A 27,777-nucleotide genomic window follows, 5' to 3' on the forward strand; every position below is an offset into this window, starting at 1 on the left:
CTGCAGGCAGCAAGAGGTTGCTACTGGAGCCCAAGGGACCCAGAAATTTCAGACACCAGGGACAACTTTAAAGAACAGATGGGGAACCACTGAGGACCTGGGTTTCTCTAAGGCCTTCTCCAGCCCAGCTCTGGGCTAGAAACCTCAGCTTGTCAACAAATGCAGTTACACCAGACCTAAAAAAATCTGCCAGCTGGGGCCCAGGAATCTGCATTTTCGCGCGAGAGACTGTTATTCCTGTTAACTACCAGTAGGGGAGAGGGGAAGAGTCTTAAAGACACACTTGGCTGTTGACTTTTAGTAAAGTTGTTCCCTTCTGCTCGGCGGTGGTGGCTTTTTCCGAGTGTTACATCTCTGTGGAACGGGGGAGGGGGAGGGGGCGGGGGCGTTGAGTCTCAAAAGTCCAGGGGCCACACAAGACAATCTGCTGTACTTTCACCTTCCTCTGGGCCGGCTAAATCGCCCCATCCATCGCTTCCCATTCCCACGTCGCGGTCCCACGACCCTGGGGAGCTGCATCTCTCCCTCCGGGCCTTAGGGGACCTCGGTGTCCAAAGCGGGGTCCAGGGAGGTGAACTAGGAGCGAACTCTGCGCACCCCCCCCCCCACCGGTGCAGGTGATGGGATAGAATAGGGTGACTTTTAACTCTTTTGTTTCCAGAGGTAGTTACCTCCAACCCCTAGATATCCTCCCTTAAGGAACGTGCGCTCCAGGAGGGACTCTGCGCTCACCCAAAGTGACCACCTCAGCTGAGGGGGAAACTGAGGCCTACAGAGAGAAGTGATCTGTTGAACGTTCCACGCACAACAGTCACTGAATCTGTCTTCCAGGCCAGCGCTCTCGCGTCTACACCCTGAGTGCCGCCGCGAGGTACCCGCTTTAGGAAATTCCCGGCCGCAGAAGTTCCTTCCGCGCCCGGAATCCCCGTGGACTTTGCGCTCTGTTTGACACATTGTAAAGTCCCTCTGCAGGTCCGCACCGCCTTCGCGGCGCCCTGAGAGCGAGGTGAGAAGAGAGCGAATGCCCACCCGCATCCCTGAGATAACTTAGGGGAGAGGGATGGCTGCTGGAGGCGGAGGACCGGGCGGGAAGGCGCTGGCCCTTTAAGGGGGGGACGGAGCGCATGCGCGGCGCGGGCCGGAGTCGAGCCTGGTGGGCGGCGGGCGGGCAGGGGACGCGATCGGCGACAGCTGGACCCTGGGGCGGCGTGGGCAGCGGCGGCGGCACCAGCTTCGCCGAGCCGCGGAACCGCGATCTGGTCGTGGGCTCCGCGTTTGCAGGCTGCTCCCGGGGGGCCAGCGCAGCCGGTGCTCGCCCCGGCTTTGTCACTCGTCTCCAGCTACATCCGCGGGCCGTGGCTGCTCGAGCCTCGGAGCTTGCGGTCCCCGCCCCGCGGTCCTTCCTCCGCCCCTTAACCGGGGCAGCGGGAGTCCGAGCGAACAGCCACCGAGCATCCTTCGCCCGCCCCGGCCGCGCCACCGCCCATGCTGCAGCCAGTCCGGGACAGCGACCCCGCGGCCGCAGCCCGCCGCTCGGTGACCTCAGCCTGGGCCCTGCGCGCCGCCCGAGCCAGTCCCGCTGAACCCTGGGCCCTGGCGCGGCACCCGTGCCCCGCGATGGCTCGGCTGGCGCAGCGCGGCGCCAGGTGCCCGCCGTCTGCCCGCTGAGACGCGCCCGGCTGGGGACCCGCTGGGCCTTGGCACTCCCAGCCTTCGCCTCCCTGCCGCGCCCTTTCTCCTTCTGGGGGAGCCGCTACCGCTTCCCAGGGGCGAGGGGACCGGGGGCCCAGACAAAGCCCACTTTGTGCAGGGAGTTGGCCGCGGGCGTGGAATGTGCGCGTCGATGCGCGCCCCCTCCCCGCGCCCCGCCAGCTGCGAGTCTTGGCTCCCGGACTTGTCTCATTGCGTCGGGGAAATCGCCCCCCAGCGCCACTCTGCCGCCGAGGGGTGTCGGTTCTGAGCTCCCCGGCCGGGAGTCGCCTTGGTCCCCCTTGGGGCGCGCGCGGGTGTGAGCGTGCAGGGGTTTTGTAGAGGAATTTGTTCTCTCCAACACTGGGACCCGGGGCGCCCAGTGGGCACCTGTGCCTTGAGCCTTTCTTTCTGCAGCCGCAGGTCTGAGCTGTCTGGCCTCAGTTTCCCTCCGATTTTTCTCCTGCTTGCCAGCCCAGGCTGCTGCCCGGCATTGTTCTTGTTGTCAAATGGGGGTGCTTTGTGAAGACTGCCAAGTTGGGGTGTGTTCTCTTTACCCCGTTTTTCAAACAAAACAAGGCCTCTAATGCTGACCTCGGACAACCCTCTCGGCCCCTACTTTACGTCGTTGCACTGATTTTTTTTTTTTTTTTTTTTTCTCATTGAGTAGTATTTTATTGTACAGGAGCCACGCCCTGGTTTCTTAAAGGCGCCTTGCACTCTGGCCATGTGTTATCTCTGCAGCTGGTGTGCGGGAGGCCTCCTGTGAGCCACCTGTTTTTCCCGCCTTCTGAGACATCCTCCCACCTGCCTCAAGAATTTAGGGATGCCAGGGGGGAAGAAGGTGATCGGAGGTGGCGGCAGTGGCACTGCCCCCGCTGCCGCCGCCGCCCCCTCTGGGGTCAGGCGTTTGGAGACCAGCGAAGGGGCCTCAGCCCAGAGAGAGGAGGATCCAGAGGAGGAAGGGGAAGAGGACCTTCGCGACGGAGGCGTCCCCTTCTTTGTCAACCGGGGTGGGCTGCCTGTGGATGAGGCCACCTGGGAAAGGATGTGGAAACACGTGGCCAAGATCCACCCCGATGGAGAGAAGGTGGCGCAAAGGATCCGTGGGGCCACGGACCTGCCCAAGGTGAGGAGTGGGGTGGGGGAGGCTGTAGCACAGTCTAGGATATTAGTGGCCTTAGGACTGACCGAGAGAGCAAAGCCACCCTCTCCTCTTGTGGGGTAGGGGACCCTTGGCAGAATAAGATTTAAAGAATAGGGACAGGTCTATCTTGTCCAGAAGAACTTTCTCTCCACTGCCAGTCGCTGAGGGGGTTCACATGCCTGTCTCTGGGAGGCGTTCCCCCATGTCTTTTAAAATGCTGGTGTTTTGTGGGAGGGGACAGGGAATGAACTAACACTAGGATAGCTTGACATGTCATTTGCTTGATGACGCTTGCTAAGCCAGAGAACTGTGAACAGACAGATAATGAATGACTAAGGAAATAAGGGCTTCATATGTTGAGAAAATATTTTCATGCATTATGCCACTGAATTCTCCAGCAATCTTACAAAGTAAGTGTAATTTGGGTCCCCGTTTTACAGATGAGAAAGCCAAAAACTCAAGTAGGAATCAGGGTCCCACAGCCAGTAAGTGGCAGGGCTGGGACTCAACCCCAGGTCCTCTACTCTGTTGGACACTAGATTCAGGGAAATTACAAGAGATCCTGTGGAGAGGGGTCAAATGAAATAATTTTTCTGTGTTTGCTGGAACTCTTCCACGAGGGCTATCCTTCAAGTTGTGTTGCCAATGAAGGCGGAGCCTGTGTCTCATTCATCTTTGTCTTCCCAAGGTCTCCTGTGTGCCTGGCACAGAACAGGCACTTAATGTATGTGTTCACGGAATGAGAGGATATTTGAGACTTTCTGTACTGTACAGTGCTATATGGAAATACATGCCTAGTATTTTTTAAACAAACATTATGGTTCAGACTAAGGAAGCACTCTCCTAAATGCAGAGGTCTGAAATCGCCCAAACAGAGCCCTCTAGACGGAGGTCGGAGCCCAATGCTTAGTCCTGCCTGCTCAGGTGGGAAGGAGGGGTATAGGGAGAATGGCAGTTAGTGTGAATTAGATGTGGGAACAAGTGGCCTGTTCTGTTTTGGTTTTGCCATGTTATTAGTAGAGCCATCAGAAAAATGTCTTCTGGGGTGGGGTACGGTGGCTCACACCTATAAACGCAGCACTTTGGGAGGCTGAGGTGGGAGGATCGCATGAGGCCAGGAGTTTGAGACCAACCTGGGCAACATAGTGAGACCCCATCTCTATCAAAAATTTTAAAAAAATGAGCTAGGCATGGTGGCACTTGACTGTATTCCCAGCTGGTTTGGAGGCTGAGGCGGGAGAATAAGCAGCTGCTCAATATTTCCAGGGGAAATAAAATGTAGATTGATTTTGAATGGCTACATAATTGTCCTCTGTGCTGACTTACCTTACTAGTTTATTTACCTGCTCTCCTATGGTTGGACATTGTTTCCACTATTTTATTCTTTTTTTTTTTTTTTTAAACAGAGTCTCGCTCCATTGCCCCAAGTAGAGTGCAATGGTGTCTTTATAGCTCACAGCAACCTCAAACTCCTGGGCTCAAGCCATCCTTCTGCCTCAGCCTCCCGAGCAGCTGGGACTACAAGCAGGTGCCACCATGTCCGGCTAATTTTTCTGTTTTTAGTAGAGATGGAGTCTCACTTTTGTTGCTCAGGCTGGTCTCGAACTCCTGAGCTCAAGAGATCCTCCCACCTCGGCCTCCCAGAGGGCTAGGATTACAAGCATGAGCCACCACACCTGGCCCATTATTTTATTCTTAAAATGAATACTGTGGGGAACATTCTAAAACATAGATTTTGGGATTCAACTCTGATATTTCCTTTAATATAAACTCCTGGAAGAGAAAGTACTGCATCAAAGGATATGGACATTGGTAAGGACCCTCTGCCTGTGTATATGACCTTAGGCAAACCCCTTTGACCTATTTGAGCCCCAGTTTTCTCATCAGTAAAATGGGATGGGTTGATGGGAAGATTAAGTGAGAGACTCTGTGTTAAAACAGTGGACAAAGGGGTAGAGCCCCAAACCAGTACTGGTTATTGGCTGTTCATTGTCTTGTCTCCTGTCCTTCATCGGGAGGGGAGACTAGATTTCACTCAGAACATTTGAGCCCATGAGGCCAGAGTCACACGCTGCTCCCACATGAGCAAGTTGGCGTTGAGCAGACAGCTCTCCTGCCATCTTGCTTGTGTCTAAATCAGGCCATAGGAGAGTGTGAATGGTTCCCTGCCAAACTGTCACCACTCCTAGGGACTAAAAAAAAACCAATGAGCTTATTGGTGACTGATGTGTATTATCATCTTGTCATTGTCAATCCTCATGCATAGGAGAGACACCAATGAAGGAAGGAAGCTATGATCTGAGGGGGAGGGGGTGTCATGACTGACAGGTGGAAGGAATTTTGTGAGTGGTTTGGAAAAATTTGAAACTTCCCCTGCTCAAACCACGGGAAAAGTGTCTCAGATAGAGGAACCGCATGAGTCTGCGTGAGGTTCCTTCTCTCCCGGGGCCCAGAGTACCAGAAGCCCTTAGAGTCGGGGGTGTGGCGGAGCCCAGGAGGCTTTGGAGAGGAGCAGCGGAGGTTGGGTGCTGGATTGCCAGCGGGCCACCGCGGGCACCCGTCCTGGGGGGCCCTGCCACTACAGCTGGCCCACAGGCATTCTCCACAGAGGTTACACCTCGGGGATCCCAAGAAGGGTTTTGCTGGGACTGTATCATGTTTTAAAAAAACCACTTGAGCCAAAATTTAAAATTGGGAGCTTTTCCCATAACGACCCAGATTTTTGGCATCTTTTCAGAAAACGAGAATTTGGGAACAGAGAATCTGCAATCCCATGTGGCGCTGTCAGCTGGGGCTGAGGAGTGGTTCCCCCATCCCTACCTTTTCAGCCCTGCCTTCTCTGTTTGTGTTACCTGCCAGGCCCCTGCAGGCAGTTGAGTCTGGGACCCCTACTCAGGAGAACACTATAGAGCCTCATCCACCAGGCTCAGATCCTAGCTCTCCCACGACTACTTTCCTGGGGAAGGGAGGAAGGTATGCAACCTCCCTGTGCCTCAGTTTCCTTAACTGTAAAATGGGGATAAGAGCAGTGCCCACTTCAGGGGAAGTTGAGAGGAATTAATGATGTAAAGTAGTTGTCCCCAACCTTTTTGGCACCAGGGACCAGTTTCATGGAAGACAATTTTTCCACAGACCCAGGGTGGAGGGTGGTTTCTGGATGGTTCAAGCACATGACGTTTATTGTGCACTTTATTTCTATTATTATTACATTGTGATATGTAATGAAATAATTATATTCACTATAATGCAGAATCAGTGGGAGCCCTGAGCTTGTTTTCCTGCAGCTAGATGGTCCCATCTAGGAGTGATGGGAGACAGTGACACCCGAAGTATGTTGCTTATGTCCAGTCTACTCTGTAATCTTGCTTTGGTTGCTGTCACTGCAGAAAAACCTGCTTCACAAAGAGAAGATGTTGGAAATGGAAGCAGGTTTTTCAGAGCTTTTGTGGCAATCTCAGGATATTCTGCCTTGACTTTAATCCAGAATGTATGGAGATTTGAAGTTGTCTCAAACATACTTTTAAGGCCACTGTCATTTGTGATCTCAAACAGTTGATCCTCTTCTAGCACAGACAAAGTGGATTCACCTGGCTTATTCACAAATGGGTCACAGATGCATCCCTTCCCAGTTCAGGGGTATTTGTGGTTGGGAAGTAATGCTCAAACTCTTTTGAAAGCCGAGATAGATGATCATGCACCAGCTGGGAGAAAGAAGGCCCTGGCTCAGTCTCTTCCAAATCTCTGCTAATGTTTGAAACATGTCAAAAATCCCAGTGTTCACTTGTTACCGCCATAATCCCAGTTTGGCATTGAATGCAGCCACTGTATCTGCCGACGTGAACATGGTTGTCATCCTCCTCTGAAGTGATAGATTGAGTTCGTTGAGCAGGTTGAATATGTCACACAAGTAAGCAAGTTTTGCGACCCATTCTGTGTCATTGAAATGTGCTGCCATTGGTGACTGTTTTTCTAAAAGAAGTCTCTAGAACGGCTCTTGTAACTCAGAAACTCTGGGCAGTGATCTGCCTTTAGAAAGCCGTCTCACTCCTGTGTGTAAGAGAAGATGTGTGCGTTCTGCGTCCGTCTCCTCACGGAGCTGTGCGAACAGACGTGAGGTAAGGGCATGGACTTTAACGTGGTTAATAATTTTAATCACATCCTGCAAAATGTTTTTTAGTTCAGATGACATTTTCCGGCTAGCCAGCATTTTTCTGTGGATGACACAGTGCGTAGACTCACGTTCAGAAGCGACCTCCTTGACCCGAGCAGTGAAACCAGGAAGCGGTCCAGTCATGGCAGCCACTCCGTCTGTGCATACACTGATACAAAATGACCAATTCAGTTTTCCTGACATGTAATCATTCAAAGACTTGAAGAGCTCTGCAGCTGTGGTGTTGGCAAGAAAAGTGCATGTAACATACCCTCATGCACATCCTCCTAAAAAATGTATCATATAAAAACAAGCATTGTCACCTTGTTACCAACATCAGTAGACTCGCCAACCTGGATTGTGTACCACAGTGACTCATTAATCCTCTCTAACAATTGTGCCTCAATATCCTCTGCTATCAGCCAGGCTCGGTGGCTCACACCTATAATCCTAGCACTCTGGGAGGCTGAGATGGGAGGCTTGAGGTCAGGAGTTAAGAGACCAGCCTGAGCAAGAGTGAGATTCTGTTTCTACTAAACTAGAAAAAAAAATTAGCTAGGTGACTAAAAATAGAAAAAAATTATCGGGGTGTTGTAGTGCATGCCTGTAGTCCCAGCTACTCAGGAGGCTGAGGCAGGAGGATCACTTGAGCCCAGGAGTTTGAGGTTGCCGTGAGCTAAGCTGACACCATAGCACTCTAGCCCAGGCAACAGAGACTCTCTCAGAAAAAAAAAAAAAAAAAAAAAATCCTCTGCTATTTCATCAATTCATCTAGTTACGGTGCTAGCTGAAAAAGGAACACGTGCCACCTTTTGAACTGCAGCCTCTCCTAAAAGTGCACGGCAAATGTCTTTAGCAGCAGGCAGGATCAACTCTTCACCAATGGTAAAGGGCTTCTTAGCTTTAGCAATGCAGTTAGCCACTAAGAATGATGCTCTCAGTGCAGACACATTTGATGAAGTGGTGGCCTTCAATAATTGCTTCTGTTCCTCGAGTTCACATTTTTTTCTTTTGCAAAACTCCAAAGGCTTGTCTTTTAATGCAGGGTGCTTGGTCTTCATGTGGTGAAGCAGTTTTGAAGGTTTCATGGCTTAGTTGGATAGCCGGTCACCACATATTATACAGTATGGACTTGGAGAATGTGAATCACCTGTTGCAATGAACCCATAATTTAAGTAGGACCTTTGATATTTTCTTTTAAATGCAGCTTTCAATTTGTTTGGCAGTCTTGGAGTTTTCTGCTGTCTCATCATCGGGTCTTTCCCCCTTTCCAAAGAAGCTCTCCAGCAACATTTGTTTTTTACTCATTTTTGCTAGGGTTAGCTTGTCATTGAGACAAGTGTGCAGTGCAGGAAAGAGGCGTGGATGGAAGTGGTAAATAAAATAACAGGCGAGCCACACATGGACTAAAGTGTCGGATTCTGACTTAAAGCCTGCCACCAGATGCAGCTGTACAGTTGAAGAACATCAACTCACTAGCCACTGTAAAGCCTGCCACCAGATGCAGCTTAATTGTCACTTGCCACTCACTGATGGGGTTTTGATATGAGTTTGCAAGCAGTTGATTTATTATGGTGTCTGTGCAGCCAAACCTGTCTGCTAATGATAATCTGTATTTGCAGCCACTCCCCAGCACTAGGATCACCTCCTCAGCTCCACCTCAGATCATCAGGCATTAGATTCTTAAAAGGAGTGCACAACCTAAATTCCTCACATGCACAGTTTACAGTAGGGTTCACGCTCCTGTGAGAATCTAAAGCTGCTGTTGATCTGACAGGGGGCGGAGCTCAGGTAGCGGCGTAAGGGATGGGGAGCGGCTGTAATTACAGATGAAGCTTCCATTGGTTGCCCCCCACTCACCTCCTGCTGTGGGGCCTGGCTCCTAACAGACCACAGACTGGTACTGGTCCCCACCTGGGGGTTGGGGACTAAAGAAGTAAAGCATGTGATGCTTCATCCAGGTGAGCCTCTGCTCCAGAGCTTTTGGACCCTTCCTTGTCACAGAGCAGCCTGTTCCTGGGTCCTCTGTCTGGATGGCAGGTGCCAGTCCTCTTGCGGGTACTTCCTGGCCCTGGCCAAGCTTAGGTGAATGGTTCTTGGACTGCAGCTCCCGCCCTGTTTGGAGGATCTCATGGGAGAGTGTTCTTACAGCCTTTACCTGAAGCTCCAGTGACAAGTGGGGATGCCTGGCTGAGACTGCCACCTGAGGAGGTCAGGTGACTGGACGTGAATGTGCCTTGCTGTTAAATAATTCCTGTAATTCCTCTCCCACTCCCCACCTGCATGCCCTTGACATAGGGGAGGCCAGGCCAGGGCCTGGAGCCCACGTGGCACCGGCAGGAGGAAGAGGAGCCCCCACCCTGGGGCTTTTATCCTGCTGGCGACTGTAAGTGGTGGTGCCAGTTTAGGGAGGGGAGTGATGTGAAAGGGGAACCAGCTTCCTTCAGACAGAGGTGTCAGCTGCTCAGGGGTAGCCCAGACAGACAGGAAGGAGAGGACGGCAGGGAGGGAGAAGGAGGAAGCTCATGCAAAGCTGTCACTTTGGACCAGGGCCCTTCCCTCATGTGTCTCCGCCCTAGAGCCAGTAGGTGCCATCAGCAGCACCCAGACGCGAGCGTACAGTGATAACTGGTGTGTCACTTCCCTCCTTGTCAGACCCCCAGTGCTGCAGCCACGTGATGTAAAAGGCTGTCCCCTGTGGGTGCCTTGTCCCTGGAAGGAAGTCCGTTCTGAAGCCCCAGAGGTCCCTAGTCGGCTTCCTCCACCCCACTGACTTGTTGGAGCCAAACTGCCAGCATTTGGGTTCCCCTGGCTGGAGAGGGGGCCCACACCTGCGAGGTAGCCTCTGTCCTGCAGACTGCATGGTGGCTGAGGGACAGCATCGGGGGCTGCTCCTGACCCGAGCCCCAGCAGCCTGGCAGCCCCTGCCTGTCAGTCCCAGCCTGTCAGTCCCAGGCATCGGGAGGCGCCTGCCCGACTTGTGCTGCTCTCCCCGTTGCTGGGCTGGGTGCTGGAAAGGGCATCTTGGTGAGGAGGACTGCAGGGTTACACCTGTACTGCGTAGGTGTGGAGCTGGCGGGAAAGGGGGGTGTTGAAGGAGAACCTGGGGCCCCTGTGCCGCTGTGGAACCCCTCCAAAGCAGCTGGGCCCCAGCAAATAGAGCCCCAGCAAGACCTGTTCCAAAATGTCTCTCTGCTCTGCCTGCTACCCCGACTTACTCCTTGACAGTTCAGGTTGGAGCTCTGCAAGGTCCCATATGTGCCAGTGGTACTGGGTGGGTGACTCCTCCTGCCGAGGACGCATAGATCCCTCCTGGGACCACGCCCCCAGCCCAGGGCACCACCCTGAGAGCATGGGACACCAGGTAAACCAGTTTTGATCTAGCACTCGAGCAAGAGTGAACTTCAAACCCAGAGGAGCTTAACCCCAGTAGTAGGATTCCTCATAAGCCTTGAAGTTAATGACTCTTTAAAATTCAAAACAGTTGGTGAATCAACCTATGTTTTTCTAAAATTATTGAAGATGTAAAACATTGGAATCATCAACATAAGCTCCAAATTAGGAATGCCAGCAAGTGCCAGGAGGGAAGGAATGGCTGGGGTGGGGTCCTGGCAGAAGTCCCCGGAAGGAGGGGGTGACAAGGGAAGAGGCTCAGCACAGAGGGACGGTTGCCCCTCCCCAGAGTGGGGCTCCTCTGGGGACTATTCCTGGGTGTCTGATGGGCTGGCAGCTCCAGGGTGGCCTCCTCTAGTGACCAGAGCTCTTTCTCTGTCCCCAGATTCCCATACCGAGTGTGCCTACGTTCCAGCCGTCTACGCCTGTCCCTGAGCGCCTGGAAGCCGTGCAGCGCTACATCAGGGAGCTGCAGTATCCTCTCTGGTCCAGGGTCATGGCCACCTTCTGGCTGGTGTGATGGCTCCAACAGCCAAGTGGGACTTGTTTCCAGACAGAGCTGGACAGGTGTCAGCAGAGCCGGACAGGTGTCAGCAGAGCCATCTCATTCCCCAGCTCCAGGGGTGCCACTCACACAGCAGCTCTGTGCTCCCCGAAGCTGTGGGACACGGCCTGTGTGCCCCCCAGTATCGGAGGAATTCTGTCCAGCGAGTGCTGGGCCCACTCCATCCTCCCACCCTGTGATGAGGCAGAGGGAGAGGTGTCCTGGCGACTTCTGGTGGGGTGGCCAAGCCAAGAGCTCCTCTGTCTCCATCCAGCCCTAGCAGAGAGAGGAAGGGGGAATGGGCTTGGGCTGTTAAAAGACTGGGTTTAAAAGTAGGGCAAATGGAGGAGAAAAAGGATTTTTGTGTGCCAGGAGCTAACTTCCACATCTTGGAAATTTCTCCTGGTTCTTCTCCTTTTTCTTCCCCAGCAGGAGGCTGGTTGCCCAGTGTGCAAAGAGCTGGGCTCCCCTGAGTCCAGATTCCCCTGTGTCCCTGCTCTGGGCCCCTCCAGCCCCTGCACCCTGTCCCTGGGTCCTCTTCCCCGTCCTTCCAGCTGCAGATGAGGTCAGAGGTGGGAGAACTAGGCATGGGTCCTGGCTAGGCGGAAGGCCAGGCTGACGACTGAAAAGTGCGTCCAGCCCCTCCCTTTGCCAACAGGACAATTGTGGCCCAGTGAGGGGAGGTGGATGGCTCAGGAGCACCCAGCAATTAGAGGCCACATTGGACCCCCGCCCCCGGCCTTCTCCTCACAGTCCATGTTGCTTCTCAGCTGGTTGGAAAATGATGTGCTGCAGAGAGATGTTCCCAGCCTGGCTGGGCTGGCTGCCTGCTCCACATCTCCCATCCTGGGAAGGGAGGCAGGAGGTGGGGCGGGGAAAGGGGTGACGCCAAGGAAGAGGAGGGAGAAGGACAGAGAAGGAGCCTTCTCTGCTTGCCAGGAGACATGGGTCTTTAGCATCCTCCAAGGTGTCTTGCAGGAGCTACTTTTGGGGTCCTAACACACTGTACTACTGGGAGTGCTGGGTGCCCAAGGTCTGGGACGTGGCCAGGGAGAGAGGGACAACCTCCTCCTGACCAAGCCAGGAAGCCCTTAACTGGCGCCTGCAGGTACAATCACACAGGGACACAGTTCTTTGAAATTAAGAAGAGCAGACCTCTGACAGGGTGAGTATGGGGTGGCCGGTGCTCTGCCCAGGCTGGGTTGGAGCCTCGTGGGGAGCCTCTGGTGTGCCTTGGGTGGAAGCTCATGGGGCAGGCAGGGACTCTCCGAGGGAAGCCCGACATGGGGCGGGTACCACCCTGGGGACAGGTACCACTTAGGGTGTCACATGGAGGGAAATCTGGCTCAGAGGAACAGCCAGGGCTACCTTGATGAAAAGGAAACCCTGACATCCCTGCTAAGCTAGCAGGATAGGGGAGAGCCCCCCCCGTTTGCCTTGGTGAGGAGAGGGTGGCCCCAGGTAGACTGGCTGAACCTCAGAGCATCGTCTTATTGAGAAGCAGGCAGAGCAGGAGAGAGCCCTTCCCCTTCCCTCTGTTCCTGTGCACGCCCCCTCGCAGGGGACCTGCCCTGTCACCCTGCTTGCCTTCCTGGACTCTTTTCTGGTCATTTAGCAGAAGGCCCAATGTTGCATCTCTCACTTCCTAGCCCTCCCCGAGTGCTGACCCCTGGCTAGATTCGCTGGCTCTAGAAAGTTTCTGCCCTCGAAGCCCGAAGCCCGGTGGACAGAGCAGAGTGAGGAATGAACGCCTGGGGCCTCGGGCCTCAGCCCAAAGATGCCCCCAGGCTTAAGACCCACCCCCACCCCCGTTTTAAAAATTTATGTGTTTTACATCTTGCTCCACACATAATCTATGTTTGCTTTCTTGTGAAAAAATCTTTAAATGGCTTATTAGCAAAATTACTGAATTATTCCTTCTCCAAGGCCCTGGGTGGAGTCCAACCTCGCTAACTCCAGTGCGCTTGTCCCGCAGCCACTGTGGGGGCCCACTCCAGCCTCCTGTGGCAGGAAGGAGTCCGGCCCCTTCCAGCCAAAGCCAGTGGCCGGACTGAATCCCCAGGCGGGGCCACATTTGGTGAGGAGGGAGGAACCAGCCCATCTTAAAATGGCCTGAACGGCAAGTTCAAGAGCAGGCTGGGGAGTCCCCGGACAGCTATCCCCTGAGATCCCACAGCGGCCCTGCAGCTGCGGGGGAAGGGGGTCCACAGTCAATTAACAAGCTCTTCCCAGAAGCCATGGTGGGGTCAGGGGTGTCCACAGAGAAATTCCAGAAGGGAAGAGGTCAACACTGAAGTCCCCACCTTCCCCCACTGCCCTCACAGAAGGCCCCAGCCCAGTGGCTGTCAAGGTCCCCCCTCTGCGCCCCCCCACTGTGCTCCCCTCCCCCAGAGGGCTGTGGATCAGGAGCCAGGCAGGGAGGAAGTGAGGGGGAGAGGCCTCCTTCCTGTCACCAGTGGCTGCCTCTTCCCCACCCCACAGGGTGGGCTGGGGGTGGGGGTGGGGGTGCTGGGTCTGAGCTGAGAGCAGCTGGGGGCGGCGAGGGGCCTCTGTCCTAGCACGTCTAGTCCACCCTGCCCCCTCCTCCCCACACTCTCCCACCGGAAGCGGTCAGAGGCGCTGTCCTCACAGTTCTGCCTCCCTTTCCCACAGGCTGATGGACCTGGCCAAGGAAATGACCAAAGAGGCTCTGCCAATCAAATGCCTGGAAGCCGTGATCCTGGGAATGTATCCTTCCTCCCCCTGCGAGGCCTGGGGTGGGCGCCAGCCCAGCCACCAGCCCCTCTGGGCCTCAGCTTCCTGCTTGCAAGCAGAGGGCTGAAGGAGCTCCTCTGCTCTTCTTATGCAGTTGTCTGCCTGGCCTCAAGGGAGGGGAGCCCCCAGGATAGAGGAGGCCCCCAAGGTGGGGGAGCCCCCCAAGGTGGAGGAGGTGAGGGGCCCAGGACCCTATGCCTCAGTTGCCACTTTCCCGGGCTTGCCGGGCAGCTCTTTTTTGAGTCACATGGACACAATGACCCTGTTCTCTGAACCCCGAATTGGGGCACACTGTCTTACAAAGGCTGTTGTACCATTTCCAGGAACCAAACACTGGCAGACACAGTTGCGATGCCCAGATGTTGGCATTTCCAGGACATGTTGATTTGTGGAGATGAAGAACGGGATCTTTAAAGCAGAACTGCCTTAAAAAAACACAAACAGGGTTTCCTGGTTACTCCCACCCGAAGGGCAGAAGTGGCGCCTGTAGCTGGGTCTCCAGGGTGGCTGGGGGACAGGTGAGCCCCCAGGAGAGGCTGCCCTCCCGTTCCCTGGACCACAGCAGGGGGGGAGGAGGCAAATGCTCGTGGCCAGGTCTCTGTTGTAAGTAGTCAGTGCCCGAGCACTGGCTTTTGTTTTTCAGGTGTTGTGTTATAAACAATATAACGAATTCCCATGTGCCCATTACTTAGCTTCACCAACTCAAAGCCAATCCTGTTTCATCTCTTCCCACACCTCCCATCTCCCCTACCAGCTTTTTTAAACATTCTCCTGTCCCCCTGGGGCAGGCAGCGCCTGGCTCAGGACTGGAGGAGCACAGATTAGGGAAGGGCCAGGGGGGTGACGGGGCGGGGGGAGGGGGGTCATGTCATAACAAGGAGTCCATGCAGGGGCCACCTGGTGGCTTGTGGGCAGGAGGAAAACAAGAGCAACCCCCATGTAGGTAAGGGGCTCTTCCCTAGTGTCCCCACAGCGGTGACAGCACGTACAGTGGGCCCTGTACTGCATTTGTTCCCATGTCTTGTCCCCATTGCACTGAGCCTCCGCAGGGCAGGGTGGTGCATTTCCCATCTCTGTGTCCCTGATGACTCACAAGGAATCGGGCTCAGTAAGCATGAGTTTAGCACTGCGGGGAACATGGCATGGTGTCTGACAGCACAGACTTTGGGGTCAGGCCGACCTGAACTTGAATCCTGGCTCTGCCACTTACTCTCTGTGTGGCCCCCATGTAAGTCCCTTAGCATCTGAGCCTCGGAGTCCTGCTCTGCCAGGGGGGACAATGGCAGTGCCTGTTGCACTGAGTTGTCAGGACAGTGGAGTGAGCCTGTGCATGTAAGACCTGTGGTCCCCAAACCCCTGGTACCGGTCCGTGACCTGTTAGAAACCGGGTCACACGGCAGGAGGTGAGCAGCAGCGAGCAAGCCAAGCTTCATCTGTATTTACAGCCGCTCCCCATCACTCACATCACCGCATAAGCTCCGCCTCCTGTCAGATCAGCTGGGACCTTAGATTCTCATAGGCGTGAACCCTACTGTAAACTGCACATTCAAGGGATCTAGGTTGCAGGCTCTTTATGAGAAGCTAATGCCTGATCTGAGGTGGAGCTGAGGCGGTGATGCTAGCGCTGGGGAGCGGCTGCAAATAAAGATTGTCATTAGCAGAGAGGTTTGACTGCACAATAAATGTAATGTGCCTGAATCATCCCAAAACCATCCCCCTTCACCCCCCGGATCCTTGGAAAAATTGTCTTCCAGGAAACCAGTCCCTGGTGCCAGAAAGTGTGGGGACCGTTGTTAAGACACTTAGGACGACATCTCTGCGTGGTATGGCTCCCTGCATTATCCATCCATCCCCAACTGTCTGTGCAACAAGAGTTTCACTGAGTAAATGTTATGTGCCTGGCTCTGTGCTGGGCCCTGGAGAAAGAGCGAAGAACAGGACAGATAAGATCCCTGTCCTCAAGATGCCCACATTCTAGTGGGGGAGAATAAATAAGTAAACCAAGAAGTAGGGGAAACGCAGGTTATGTTGAGTGTCGTGGAGGAAACGGCAGCAGATTTGCTTTGGAGAAGGAGGCCAGCGGGGACACCCAGTCCTGAGGGAAGAGCGGGTGCAGGGTGCCAGGGGAAGCCCGGAGGCTGGGGAGGTCGGCGGGTGGGGCAGTGGTCTGAGGCTGGAGGGTCGTGGTGAGAGAGGAGAGGCTGAGCAGAGTTGTGTGCATCTGTGAGGACACGTACCTGTGAGGGAGGAAGAAAACGTGAGTCTGTGTCCAAGGGTACCTAAGGCTGAGTGTGTGCACGACCACGGAGGAGGGGCTGGAGGGAGGGACACAGGTGAAGGGGCCAGTGCCTTAGGTTTGGTGATTTTGTGACTTTGTCAGCCCTGGTTGGCAACATAGCAGCAGCCACGAGTCACTGTGCCTATTAGAGGTTCCGTTTTCTGAGCACCTGCTGTACACCAGGGCGATGCTGGATGGCAGGAATGAGCGAGTGAACGGGGTGGGGTGTCTGCCCCGGCGCTGGCGCTGCAGGGGCCCTCCCTGTCCCATCCTGTGCGCAGCCCCACGCCTCTGCTGGCGCTTTCCTTAGCTGGGGGCGCGGCCAGTTACCTCACCAACAACATGCCCACCCTGGAACGCTTCCCCATCAGCTTCAAGACCTACTTCTCAGGGAACTACTTCCGCCACATCGTGCTGGGGGTGAACTTCGGGGGCCGCTACGGCGCGCTGGGCATGAGCCGGCGCGAGGACCTGATGTACAAGCCGCCGGCCTTCCGCACGCTCAGTGACCTCGTGCTGGACTACGAGGCCGCCTACGGCCGCTGCTGGCACGTGCTCAAGAAGGTGAAGCTGGGCCAGAGCGTGTCGCACGACCCGCACAGCGTGGAGCAGATCGAGTGGAAACACTCGGTGCTGGACGTGGAGAGGCTGGGCCGCGACGACTTCCGCAAGGAGCTGGAGCGCCACGCCCGCGACATGCGGCTCAAGGTCCGGTCGGCTTTCGGCTCCCAGGGCGTGGTGGGGGGCCCTCCACTCCCGCCCTGTGGCCCACCCGGCAGAGGTGGAGTGCGGAGGAAGGGTCGGGCCCTGCCCAAAGGTCCCGAATGTTGGTGGTCCCCTCAGGTGGGCAGCCCGGTGCCCACGGGCTGGGTGAACTGGGTTTGGATAGTGTTAGGTGTTGGACACACAGAGACAAGCAGGTGGGGGGACTTGGAAGTCAGGTCTGCTGGTGGGAAATCGTGGCCTGTCCGGAGGGAATGGCGGGGTGGGTGGCTGGCAGCCTGCACCACTCCTCCTGTGTATGCAGCTGACTCTGGAGCCCCCGGCCACCTGCATCTGATAGGGGGCTAGGAAGAGGTTAGAAGAAATAGGACGGTGAGACCTTGGGGAAGACAGTGAGGGGGGTAGTTTCTTCTCTCTCTTTCCTCTCTACAGATGCGTAGAAATCTGGGGAGGGAGGTGTTGTACCCAGAACAGTTGGGCTGGGCTGCTGAGGCAGAAAGAATTCTGACCTCTCCCTGAGTCCCCCGGATAGTGGGGAGTGCTCCCCTGGGGAGAGGGCCAGGACCCCCTGGGTGTTCCCTCCCTGTTGCTCTGCCCCTGCTAGGCTGTGACCCTGCCCCTCCAGGCAGTCTGGTGTCTCTGCCCCAGCCACTAACTTCTGCACTCTCCGTGCAATATTTCTCCTGACAGCCTGGGAGGCCAGCGGGCAGTAGGTGGCAGCTCCACTTCCAGGGCAGGAAGCCCAGTGTCTAGCTCTCAGACAGTGAGAAGCAGGTCTGGATGGAGCTCAGATGGGGAATCTGGGCTTGTCTCAAGTGCCCGCAGGTGTCCACACAAGGGTTTGCAAGAGCTACGGCTGCCCTAGCCCTGCTTTCCCCCAGGGCAGAAGTGGGCTGCAGCCACCCCGCAATGGAGAGGGGCTGCTCTCTGCTCCTCCTGAGTTGGTCCTCCCCTCCTAGCTCTGGGTCGCCCAGCACCCTGCCTAGCTCTGGGTCGCCCAGCACCCTGGCTTTTGCTGCTCAGAATATTACTGTCTTCAAGGCAGTGGGTTGGATCTAGAGTTGGAGCCAACTCGAATGTTAGCCTAGTCTTTAGCACCATAATTCCTTACCTGTTCAGTGCTAAGGACTCCCCGTGTTATTTGCCCCCCTCCAGCACTCCCGTGGTGCACCCCATGTTTTGAAAACTCAAGTCAAGCTGACTGTGCCACATAAAGGATGATTCATTTGTTTTTCTCGTTTTGTTTCTTATTCAGAGCTGGAGCTACCAGTCTGACTTCTGATTGGTTGGAGATAACCAGTGTCCCCTTTGGGGTTGGTGGGATCCCAGCCCAAACTCACCATGGGCCACTTCCCCAACTGGCACGTTTACCTGGTGTGGGTAAATGGCTTTTTCTTGAGGACTCTGTGCGGCACTGTCACAGCTCAGCGACTCCCCTGCTTCCACACTCCCTTCAGGGTCCCGCGGGGATTGGGCAGCCCTGCTGAGGAACCCCTGCCCCGGCGCTTTAGTGCCTGGGACGTAGCTTTGGAAAGACCCAGAGACAGGGCAGAACGTTGCCTGAGGTTTCCTGGGTCTTGCCCACGGCAGCCTCTGGGGCCACGTGGCTCCTCTGGGCAGCCCTGGAGTGATGCTGTTGCTGCCTCCTCTCCACCTAGATTGGCAAAGGGACAGGTCCACCCTCTCCCACCAAGGACCGGAAGAAGGATGTTTCCTCCCCGCAGCGGGGCCAGTCCAGCCCCCACCGCAGGAACAGTCGCAGCGAAAGACGGTGAGACACAGGGTGGTGCCTGGGTGGGTCTGAAGAATACCCTTTCTTCCTCATCTTCTGGGTCTCTCTTTTTCTGTACCCATCTCTTCTCCATCCCACCCTTCCCTCTTCTTTGCTCCCACCCAAGGGAGATGATTTGGGATGGCAGGGACATCTCCCACAGCAAAGCAGTGCCATTTCCTAGGCAACCCTCAGCTGGCCCACTGGTTACCCTGCGTGGAGCCCTGGTGCCGGACCAACAGGGTCCACACGGCAGGTCTGAAGCATGTGGCAGAGTGGGTTATGTAGGAGGGAGGGCGGAAGGGATGGGGCTCCTGCGAGGCAGTGAGTTCTCCCGGCAGTGTCGTCGGGGAAGGTTCGAAAATTAGGTGGCAGCTGGGTAGATGGCTTTGGGGTAGATGGCTTTGGACATAACTTTTGCCCCCAACAGTCTGTGATTTTTGTCTATATCTTGATGGCAAAAACAAGCTGTTAAAATACCAGGCCGCCGCCTCTGATTTCATCTCCTACATATCAGTCTGACTCTTGCTTTAAATATTATTGTCATTTAGGAGCCACCTCTCTGGTATGAATTAAGGGTTATCAAACAGGCCTCTGGCACTAAAATATCCACCCATCATCATTGCCTTTGATCTAGGAGGCTTTTATAGGCGACAGATTCCCCTTGGAGAGATTTGTGCTTTAAGCTGTTACCCGCAGACTACAGCCGGGTTAGCCAACCTGCAGGGGAGGGCAGGAGCCTGTGAGAGCCAGGGGCCACGTTCAGGAGCACAGGCAGGTCAGGGGTTCCAGAAACACTGTCACACTCGCTCCACTGCTGCATTGCAGGGCCCGTGGAGAATGCAGGGGGAAGCCACAGGGGTTAGGGGGACAGCCACTGCCTCCTCCCTCCGCCGTCTCTCTGAGACTCACTCACTGTCCCTCTGCTCTGCTCTCTTCCTCCCCACAGGCCCTCGGGTGAGAAGAAGCCTTCGGAGCCCAAAGCCATGCCAGACCTCAACGGGTACCAGATCCGGGTGTGAGGCGAGTGCCAGCAGCCCGGGCCTCACCTGCCCCCGGGGGCCAGGATGCACCTGCTGGAACCAGCTTCGCTGGCAGGGCAGAGAGGCTGGTGACGGGGCAGGGCGAGCAGCTGCAGGGAGAGTGTGTTCCAGCTCAGCCCCCCGAGCTGCTCCCCGTCCCACCGAGCTGAGCCCCCTAACTTTGGGCCGAGAGGCAGTTAGTATTTTATTTGGAGTTTTAACTCTACGACTGAAGATTAAGATATTTGGAGAAAATGTAAAACAAATGAATCTGCTGAGGGCCCGAAGGCCGGTGTGTAGAGATCAATGTGCCACGGGTCTGGGTGAGGAGGGGTTGCTGGTGCTGCTGGTGCCCCTGCCCCTGGTGTCTCTCTGGGGTTTGGGTGCATCCTGTCTGTGGGAAACGTCCCAGCCTTTCCAGCCCTGGGGTGCGGGGTGGGGGATGGAGATGTTTCTATCTGCCTGGCAGAATCTTGACCCAGGGAAAGGGAAGCTGGGTAGGAATCATCCTGAGAAAGGTCTGCGTGGCCCATAAATTAGGACTTGGCACGGGCCCTGTCTGCCCCCAGGGCAGGAGCCCATGGCCCCAGAGAGGCGTCAGGCCCTGTGGTCACCACGGGCAGTGCTGTTTGGGCTGGCGCGGCCCCATGCGGGGCCTGTGCCAGGAGGGCGCAGGGGAGCACCCCTGGGCACAGTTCCCAGGCCCCTGACCAGTCTGCCTGCCCAGTCCCAGCTCTGCCTGTTGCTGGAGCCCAGGGGCTCCCTGTGGAGGGTCTGGGATTTGCGGAGGGCCCAGAGTTGTGCTGGGGTCACCATGACTGTGGGCATTGCATAGGTCTGGGGCAGGGTGATGGTCTGGAATACTCGGGCCTGGGTCTTCCCCTGGCAGTGCCAGGAGTGGGTTCTGCTGGGGAAACCAAGACCAGACCAGGATATGTGTGCCCCAGGCCTGCCTCCCCTCCTTAAATCACCCATTTTACCTTGGAGGTTGCAGTGGCAGTCAGGTCTGTCGCTGCTCATGGCAGTTGTTCAGAACCTGAGCAGCTGGGGTCCCCCGCAGCCCGCCATCGGCACAAGAGACCTGGTGGGGAAGTGAGAGGACGTGGAGAGAGGTTGGCAGGGCTGGGAGGTGTAGGCAGGGCAAGGGTGTGGCGTGACCACTGAAGAGGGACAGAGCCCTAGAACTGGGGGGTGTAAGTGAGAAAGGGATGCGGGAGGGAGTTTAGGATCAGGCTGCCTTGAGGGGTAGGGAGGTCCCTACGGCGAGGACTAGTTGGTAATTGTCAGGAAGCTGGAGGGAGGATTCAGGTTGTGGAAGGGCAAATGGATGAGATGCCCATTAAGGGTTTTCTGAGACAGAGGCTGAGTTGGCCAGAGCAGCTCTCGGTAGGGCTGCAGAGGGGCCGGGGGCCTGCATAAGGGAAGACCAGAACTAGGCTGTGAACTCACATGTCCACAGGGCCAGCCGGTGATGAAAAGGACGACTGCAGGGCTGGGTGGGGACTGTGGCCAACTAAGGAGGACAAACCCCAGGAAAGGGCTGCTGCGGCTCAGCTGTTCTCACGGTGCCAGCCCCGTGTTACCAGATGGTCTGATAGTTCAGAGGCCAGAATTCTGAATTTTTATGTAAATCTGATTTTTAAATGTTGGTGACCAGTTCAGAAAATTTAAAACCCCATTACAGGGGAAAGAATGCCAGTTTGCAGTATCTGAAGCAGAGAGAGCTTGTGCTAGGGAGAAGTCCACTGAGATGCTCCGGGACGTACGAAAGCTCTGAGTCTCCCAGAGCCAGCTGGGCCAGGAGAGGGTCCTTGCAGCTGAGGAGGAGGAGAAAGGCCACTTCGGCTCCTCCCCGAGTCTTCATTCCTCCTGCAGACCAGAGACAAACTTGACAGACACCCTTTGCAGTTGCTGGGTCACCCGTGGGGTGGAGTGGATCAGAGACAGGTAGCTCCGGACCTGCCAGGGAGGCAGACGGTGCCTTCCAAGCAAAGGAGGAAGGGAGGGAGGAGCCGGGGATGCCTTTGCAGATGGGAGTGCCCGGCAGGGAAGGCGCCAGAGGCTGGCAGCTCTTCCAACCCGCAGCTCTCAGCCCAGAGCCAGACCCCCCAGGGCTCCGCCAGAGGCAGACGGGGAGACAGCCGGTCAGTCCCTTGCCTCACCAGCTCCTCCTAGGGTTGGTGTAACCTCCCCCGGGCTACCCCCCAGCCAGACCTGTCCCAGGGGTATGGGGACCCTTGACTCACCATTCTGCCTCAGCTTCCCGGGAAGGGGATGGTGTGGTCCCCATGTTCCCACACGGGCTCCCCTTGGGAGGTGTGAGGCTGAAACAAAGTCTCTTCTGGGTCCCGATGTGGCCACTCATCAGCAGGGGTGTGGCCTTGGCTGCCTCTGGGAACTTCCCAGGAATGACAGGGTGAGGGGAAGAGATGTGACAGGGAGCTGCTCCTGATTTCAGAGTCCTAGAAAGAGGCTCTAACCCACAGGCTCCTTCCCCGGAGCCCCCCAGGGCGAAGGAAGCAGAGTGAAGCCCTAACCCCGCTTGCCCTGTGAGGGAGAGGGCTGACCCCCAGCGGACGACCCCAGCACTCACCCTTCCTGAGCTGAGCCCTCGGGCCTGTGGTGACACCACAGGACATAGTGGTGCTTTTTAATTTATTTTTAACTGTTTTTCATATGTAGCAACCCCTCCTCCCCTCCTGGGCGTGTTTACACAGGCTCTGCTCCCCGGGGCTGGCCTGGCTGCAAGGTTTCTGGGGAGGCAGCGAGGCAGGGACTTTGGGGCCTTAGTCACCATCCATGGTATCACCTCATCTCACGTCCTGGGAGGGACAGGGGCCTGGCTGATGGGACCCCAGTGCCCCCTGGCTCAGGACTGCCTTCCAGCTCCTCTGCCCCTGGACGTGGGGGCTGCTGGCTGAGGAGGGACCAAGGTGAGGTCAGAGAAAGCTGCTTGGGGAAGTGGGCTAGGCTGGGGGGTGATTGCAGGGTCTCCCCAAAGCCTGGCTCCTTGTGCTCAGTCCCAGGGATGGAGCAGGGGAGCTGGGCTTAGAGAGCCTTCCTGTGCGCCTAACTCACTGCCAGGCCCCCCCCCATGGCCTTCCCGCATTCTCGTGTCCCCTCACTCACCGTGCCAGCCAGCCCAGCCTGGCTTGGGTGCGGCCAAGTCAGGGGAAGCAGCAGCTCTGTGGCCCCAGGATGCGATGGTAAAGCCTGGGGTCAGGGTTTTGAGGAGCTGAAAGAGCCAAGAAGTAACCATGTCTCATTTCCAGCCCTTTCTGTCATCTCACGCCCCCACCCCTTCCAGCTTGGCCTTGACTTCTGGCTCTGGGAGTCGGTGGCATTCTGGCTGGTGGAGCGCCCAGAAGCCTGTGTGCGTGTGTGCACCTGGTTCTCCTGCCTGGAATGATTTCTGGCTTGGCCCACCGTCTGCACTGTGTCCTTGGCCGCACTCAGGTACAGGGACATGTGCGCTGGGCCCAATGGGCTGGTTGTGTGAAGGGCAGGGAACAGCCCGCTGAGGAGTGGGAGGCGGGAGCGTCCCTCCTTCCAGCCTCCCCAGGCCAGGCAGGGCTGCCGTGGTGCTAGCCGCAAGTCCGTCAGTGTTGACCCTCTCCCTCCATCTTGGTGTTCCGGAGTTCCGAGTTTTCCTTCTTTGAATCTGATGAGAGAAGAAACCTGGGTGTGCTTGGCCTCCGGGGCCTCGTGATGATGGGCCATCTCCTCCCTTAGGCTTTGAGCTGGCTGCGGTGTTGTACTAGACTGTTCTGTTCTCATATCAGTATTACCCCCCCTTCACTTCCACACTTTGTCTCATTCCTGTTGTCACTTTCCCCTGTGAAATGAATAAAGTCTCCCCAGCTCCAGTTCCGTGGGCTGGGCAGAAACCACAACACATGAGCCCTGTCGCCTTTCCTTTGGGACCTGGGGCCCCAGCCCACTCCCACCCCACAGATACCAGCCCCATTGCCCTGGGAAGTACCTCACCTGAGGGAAGGGGAGCCTGAAACCAGGGAACAAGAAACCTCTCAGCCCCTGCAGTCATGAAACTTCCGGGGGCCCAGGCTTTCATTCTCAGGCGGTGAAGCCACTGGGTTCTTATGAAGCCTGATCTCCCTCACACCGCGGGCCTGGCCCCCACCTGCACCCAGGATGCATCCCGAGCCCTGCTCTTCCAGTCCTGGTCCACAGCAGTCCAGGAACAAAGGAGAAAGGGGAATGTTATTCCAGGAGACGAGCTTATTTCAGGAAACCATAGCAGTAGGGACCCAAAGTCCCATCATGGTGGCCAGTCCAGAACCCATGGTGCTTAAAGCCACAGCTCTGGAAAACACCTCTCGATCCACCCGTCACCCCCTTTCTTCCTCCCCACTGACCCTCTGGCTCTGGACCTCTTCCCACGCTTTAAGATGAGCCCAAACAGTTGAAACCAGACTTGCATGGAAAATACCCTTCAGACCCCACAGCATGTTTCAGCCTCAACCCTGCCTCCCCACACCTCTGCTCTCCCTTCATTCAACTTAAGTGTAAAACCCAGACTTGTGAGAGAGGTTGGACACTTCCTGCTTCCATTCCTGCCAATCCCCATGAAGTCCTAGCTGGAAGTGTCACTGAGCAAGCAAGACTCCATTTCGGTAGTGTGGTGGTGGCCGGGGGGCGGGAGGAGGCCATCTGTTGGAATCCACGAACATCTGGGACTATACACCATCAAGTAGAGGCAGTTTTATTACAGGCTCGCTTAGATCCAGCTAAAACGATACGCAACAAGAGCTTTTCAATAAAGGCAACCAGCATTTGTGAATACCTCGGATTGCGCACCCTTTCACAAAGGTGGTGTTGGAATTGCATTTAAATTCAGCTAAAACAATAACCAAGTAAAGGGCCTCGGGGGCAAGCTTCAACGAAAGGGCCTCGTACACGGTGGCTCCAGCCTGCTCTTGCACAAACAAGGGCTGGTAAGTGCTGGGACGAGAATCCACATCACGAATCAAGCAGGCTTGTTGTAGATGCTGCTTGGCCACTTACTTAGAATGTAGAAGTGAGTGTCCCTGTAGACTCCTGGCAGGATCAGAACCCAGCTGGCGGGGGCGGGGGCGGGGAGGGTACCTCATTCCTGCTGTATGTTTGTGTCTGGCTCACTGCACATACTTGCCTAATTTAGGCACATGGCTAACGTGGGTTAGACGTTTAGATGTAGGTGGCCCTTCTCAGACCTTAGAGAACTTCAACCCCTTCTTTAGGGCTGAGAAGCCCCATCTGCCAGGATCTGGCATTTTGATGACTACTGTGGAGGGCAGTGGTGACAGAAAAGAGTTGTCATGCCAAGGACCAGGCAGACTGGCCCAGATGCGGGCTGCCCGGTACCCCAGTGGGGTGAGGGGAGTAGCTGTCGAGGCGGCCTGGCCGGTTGGCAGAGACAGGCCACCTCAGGTCAGCTGGAGGGTCAGCACTGAGCCCAGCCCACCTGACAATGTGCACCCTGATGCACGGACCCCCTCTAACCCCTAGCCAGGAAAGACTTGGTCGTGGGAAACACGAAACCTCCAAGAATATAAGTGTAGACTCCACTCTTCTCTGCAGAGCTGGCTGAGGCCCCAGGCCCTGGGGTCACAGGAGCTGACTGCACATGGGGCAAAGGGCAGAGTTCCCTTCAAAACCCATGAAATTCGCCCTCTCGTCACCCCGGCAGATCTGCACCCCTGCAAGCTCTCATCTGGCAGGCCCCTTCCTGGAACAGTTTTGTCTTGCACATTTGCTGGGGGGAGAGGAAAGGAGAGACAGGATGCCAGGTTAGGAGCCCAGGGCCGCAGGGCAGCGCCCCCTGGTGGAAACCAGAGGTGGACCCGCCTCCTGGGAGAAGAGAAGCCACACTGCCTTATGCAGCCAATCAAAACCCAACCCTCAGTAGCAGAGAGAACGGTGCTACCACAGGCTGAGAAAGGTTGGGGGCGGGGGCAATGAAGACAAGTGTGTTAATGGGTACACAAACACAGGAGTAAGTTCTGCTATTCGATAGTATAGTAGGGAGACTATAGCTAATAGTAATTTATTGTATATTTCCAAATAGCTAGAAGAGAAGAATTGGAATGTTCCCAACACAAAGATAAATGTTTGAGATGACAGATATCCCAAGTATCCTGATTTGATCATTACACATGGTATATGTGTATCAAAATATCACATGTACCCAAAAATACGTACAACTATCATTTGTCAATTAAAAAGGAAAAACAAAACAATCCTCCAGTTTGTAGCTACACCAGGGGAGGAAATGGAGAGAAAAACAAAACAAAAACAGTAGCAGCCTCGTTGGCCTTTTCCCTTTTTGGTTTCCAGCTAAAAGTGGCCTCTGAGCTCCCTTCCCAGGCCCCGGCCCCCACGTGTGTCTGTCCCCCTTACAAGATAATCTGTCTCTTCTGCACCCAGAAAGGCTTTTGGGGAGCTTGGGGTGGTAAGAAATAAAGCAAAGGAGATTCTCAGTTTACGTCTGTGGGACTTGTTTCCTCAGATGTAAGGGTAGGACCTGGACAGCACCTCAGCTGCCACCTCGCGGTGCCGCCGTCCTGGCCAGGGGAAGTGCGAGTGCTGTGCAGATGGCAAGTGACTGAGCCCACGAGGGGGGACCCTCCGTGCCAGGAGAAAGGTTCTGGGGACACACCTCAAAGCTGCCAGCAATCAAATACTTCTCAGCCCATGGGCCCAATGGCCCAGCCTGGCTGGGGGGAACTATGCACCCCCACATCCTGCCAATATTTCTCTGAAATTCTTAGCGCCCGTTTCTTGCCACAGCCCAAAGCAATTTCAGATCCGAAAATTCCTCGCGATTACTGCTTTAGTGTTCATTTCACCAAGGGGTGTGAACTGGAACACAGAGGTTAAGTAACGTACCTACCAGTCACCAGCTGACCAGGCCAAGATGATGAGCAGTGTTCCTAATCCCTCGCTACGTTTTCTTTCTACTCAATCAGTGGATCCCAGCCCAGGCAGGGCAAGAGGCACCCCGGTAGCTCTAAAAAATTCAGGTTCCCAGAGTCTGATTCAGAGGCCTAGTGTGGGGTCTGGGAATCTGCTCGGGTAGGGTAGAAAATCACACCTGCCTTCAGGGCTCCCAGTGGGCACGTGGGCTTGGCTGGGCCTCCCGCACAGGGAGGCCAGAGGAGGACACAAGTACCAGCAGAGTTAGGCCCAAGAAGGGAGAGACATTCTTCCAGCGACAGATGGCCCAGAGCTCAGCCCTGGCTCCAGAATGCAAATGAGATCAGAAATAGACGGCTCGGCAAGAAGCATCTGCCACACGCACCATGCCTCACGCAGCTGCCACAGCTTTGACCAGGAAAACACACATCTCATCCCACTTTCTGCACAGATCCTCCTGAAACACAGTAGGGACTGGGGGCGGTGTGGGGGGAGCAGATGGAGTAAGAATGAAAAGTAGTTGAAAGAGCTATTCTCCTCTCACTTGGCGAGGACGGAGACAAGAGCTGTACCCCGACAAAGTGAGGGCAGGAGGCATCGCTCAAGCCCTGTTCCTCCCAGGCCTCAGAGCAGTCGGGATTTGCCTCAGTTAATAGAAAGGGATTACGACAAATTTCTCTGGTCTAGATTTAGGTCTTGAGACCCCACCCCAGGACCAGAAGCCCCTCAGGCTCTTCCTCTCTGCCCACCTCATCCTCCAGGCCCTCTCTTGAGGACCCCATGCCCTTCAGGATCCTAATAAAATGACCAACAGTAGCGGGGGAAAAAGGTAAACCTTTATTTGGAAAAAGAGAGTTTAAATGGCTATTTAAAACCCCCCAATTCATTTCTGAAACAGAAACAAATAAGAAAACAAGGAAAAGATAATCTGTTAAGCTCCTGCCCTCTGCCATCTTTAGCCATTTTGAACTTGCATTTCCCAGCAGAAGACAACAGGGACGGGCCCCAGTCCTAGGAACCAATAGGGCACTGTCTTGAGACCATCTCAGGAAGTGCCCAGGGGAGAGACAAGAGTGAATGGTGGGGTGTGGACAGGCAGGCCTGGGGCTCAGACAGGCACATGCCCAGTACCCAGGAAACAAAGTTTAAAAATAAACACACAAAGAAAAATAAATCCTCCAGAACCTAGGCATGGAAAGCTCATAACCATGAATGCAGCAGAATTTGAGCTGTGTCTTTGGCTTTCAGAGACAGGAAAGAGCATTAACCTCTGGTTCACCGTCCCTAACTCAAGATTCTTGGCCACCGTCTTCAGTCCCATTGTGGAAGTCTGGGTCAAATCTACCAGGGCTAGCAGCTCCTCTGAATTAAGGGAGATGTAGGGAGGGGCT

The 27,777-nt window shown here is 55.5% G+C and overlaps 1 protein-coding gene across 1 annotated transcript; it reads left to right on the forward strand.

The window, feature by feature from the left end:
- Positions 1-2,495: 2,495 nt before the first annotated feature.
- Positions 2,496-19,492, forward strand: VASH1 (vasohibin 1). The gene is made up of 7 exons (XM_069465150.1): positions 2,496-2,818; positions 10,765-10,853; positions 12,032-12,088; positions 13,576-13,650; positions 16,282-16,663; positions 18,337-18,449; positions 19,399-19,492. Exons 1-7 carry the CDS (start codon positions 2,516-2,518, stop codon positions 19,469-19,471), a joined length of 1,092 nt encoding a protein of 363 aa, XP_069321251.1. The 5' UTR covers positions 2,496-2,515; the 3' UTR covers positions 19,472-19,492.
- The last annotated feature ends 8,285 nt before the right edge of the window (positions 19,493-27,777 follow it).

This window comes from Eulemur rufifrons, chromosome 2 (genome assembly GCF_041146395.1).
Source record: "Eulemur rufifrons isolate Redbay chromosome 2, OSU_ERuf_1, whole genome shotgun sequence".
Lineage (NCBI taxonomy): Eukaryota > Metazoa > Chordata > Mammalia > Primates > Lemuridae > Eulemur > Eulemur rufifrons.

What these genes read in the sequence shown, in the direction of transcription:
- VASH1 (XM_069465150.1), top strand. Translation starts at nt 2,516, where the DNA reads ATGCCAGGGGGGAAGAAGGTGATCGGAGGTGGCGGCAGTGGCACTGCC. An exon ending in GGGCCACGGACCTGCCCAAG is followed by an intron (nt 2,819 to 10,764) that starts GTGAGGAGTGGG and finishes CTCTGTCCCCAG; the next exon opens with ATTCCCATACCGAGTGTGCC. An exon ending in AAGAGCAGACCTCTGACAGG is followed by an intron (nt 12,089 to 13,575) that starts GTGAGTATGGGG and finishes CCTTTCCCACAG; the next exon opens with GCTGATGGACCTGGCCAAGG.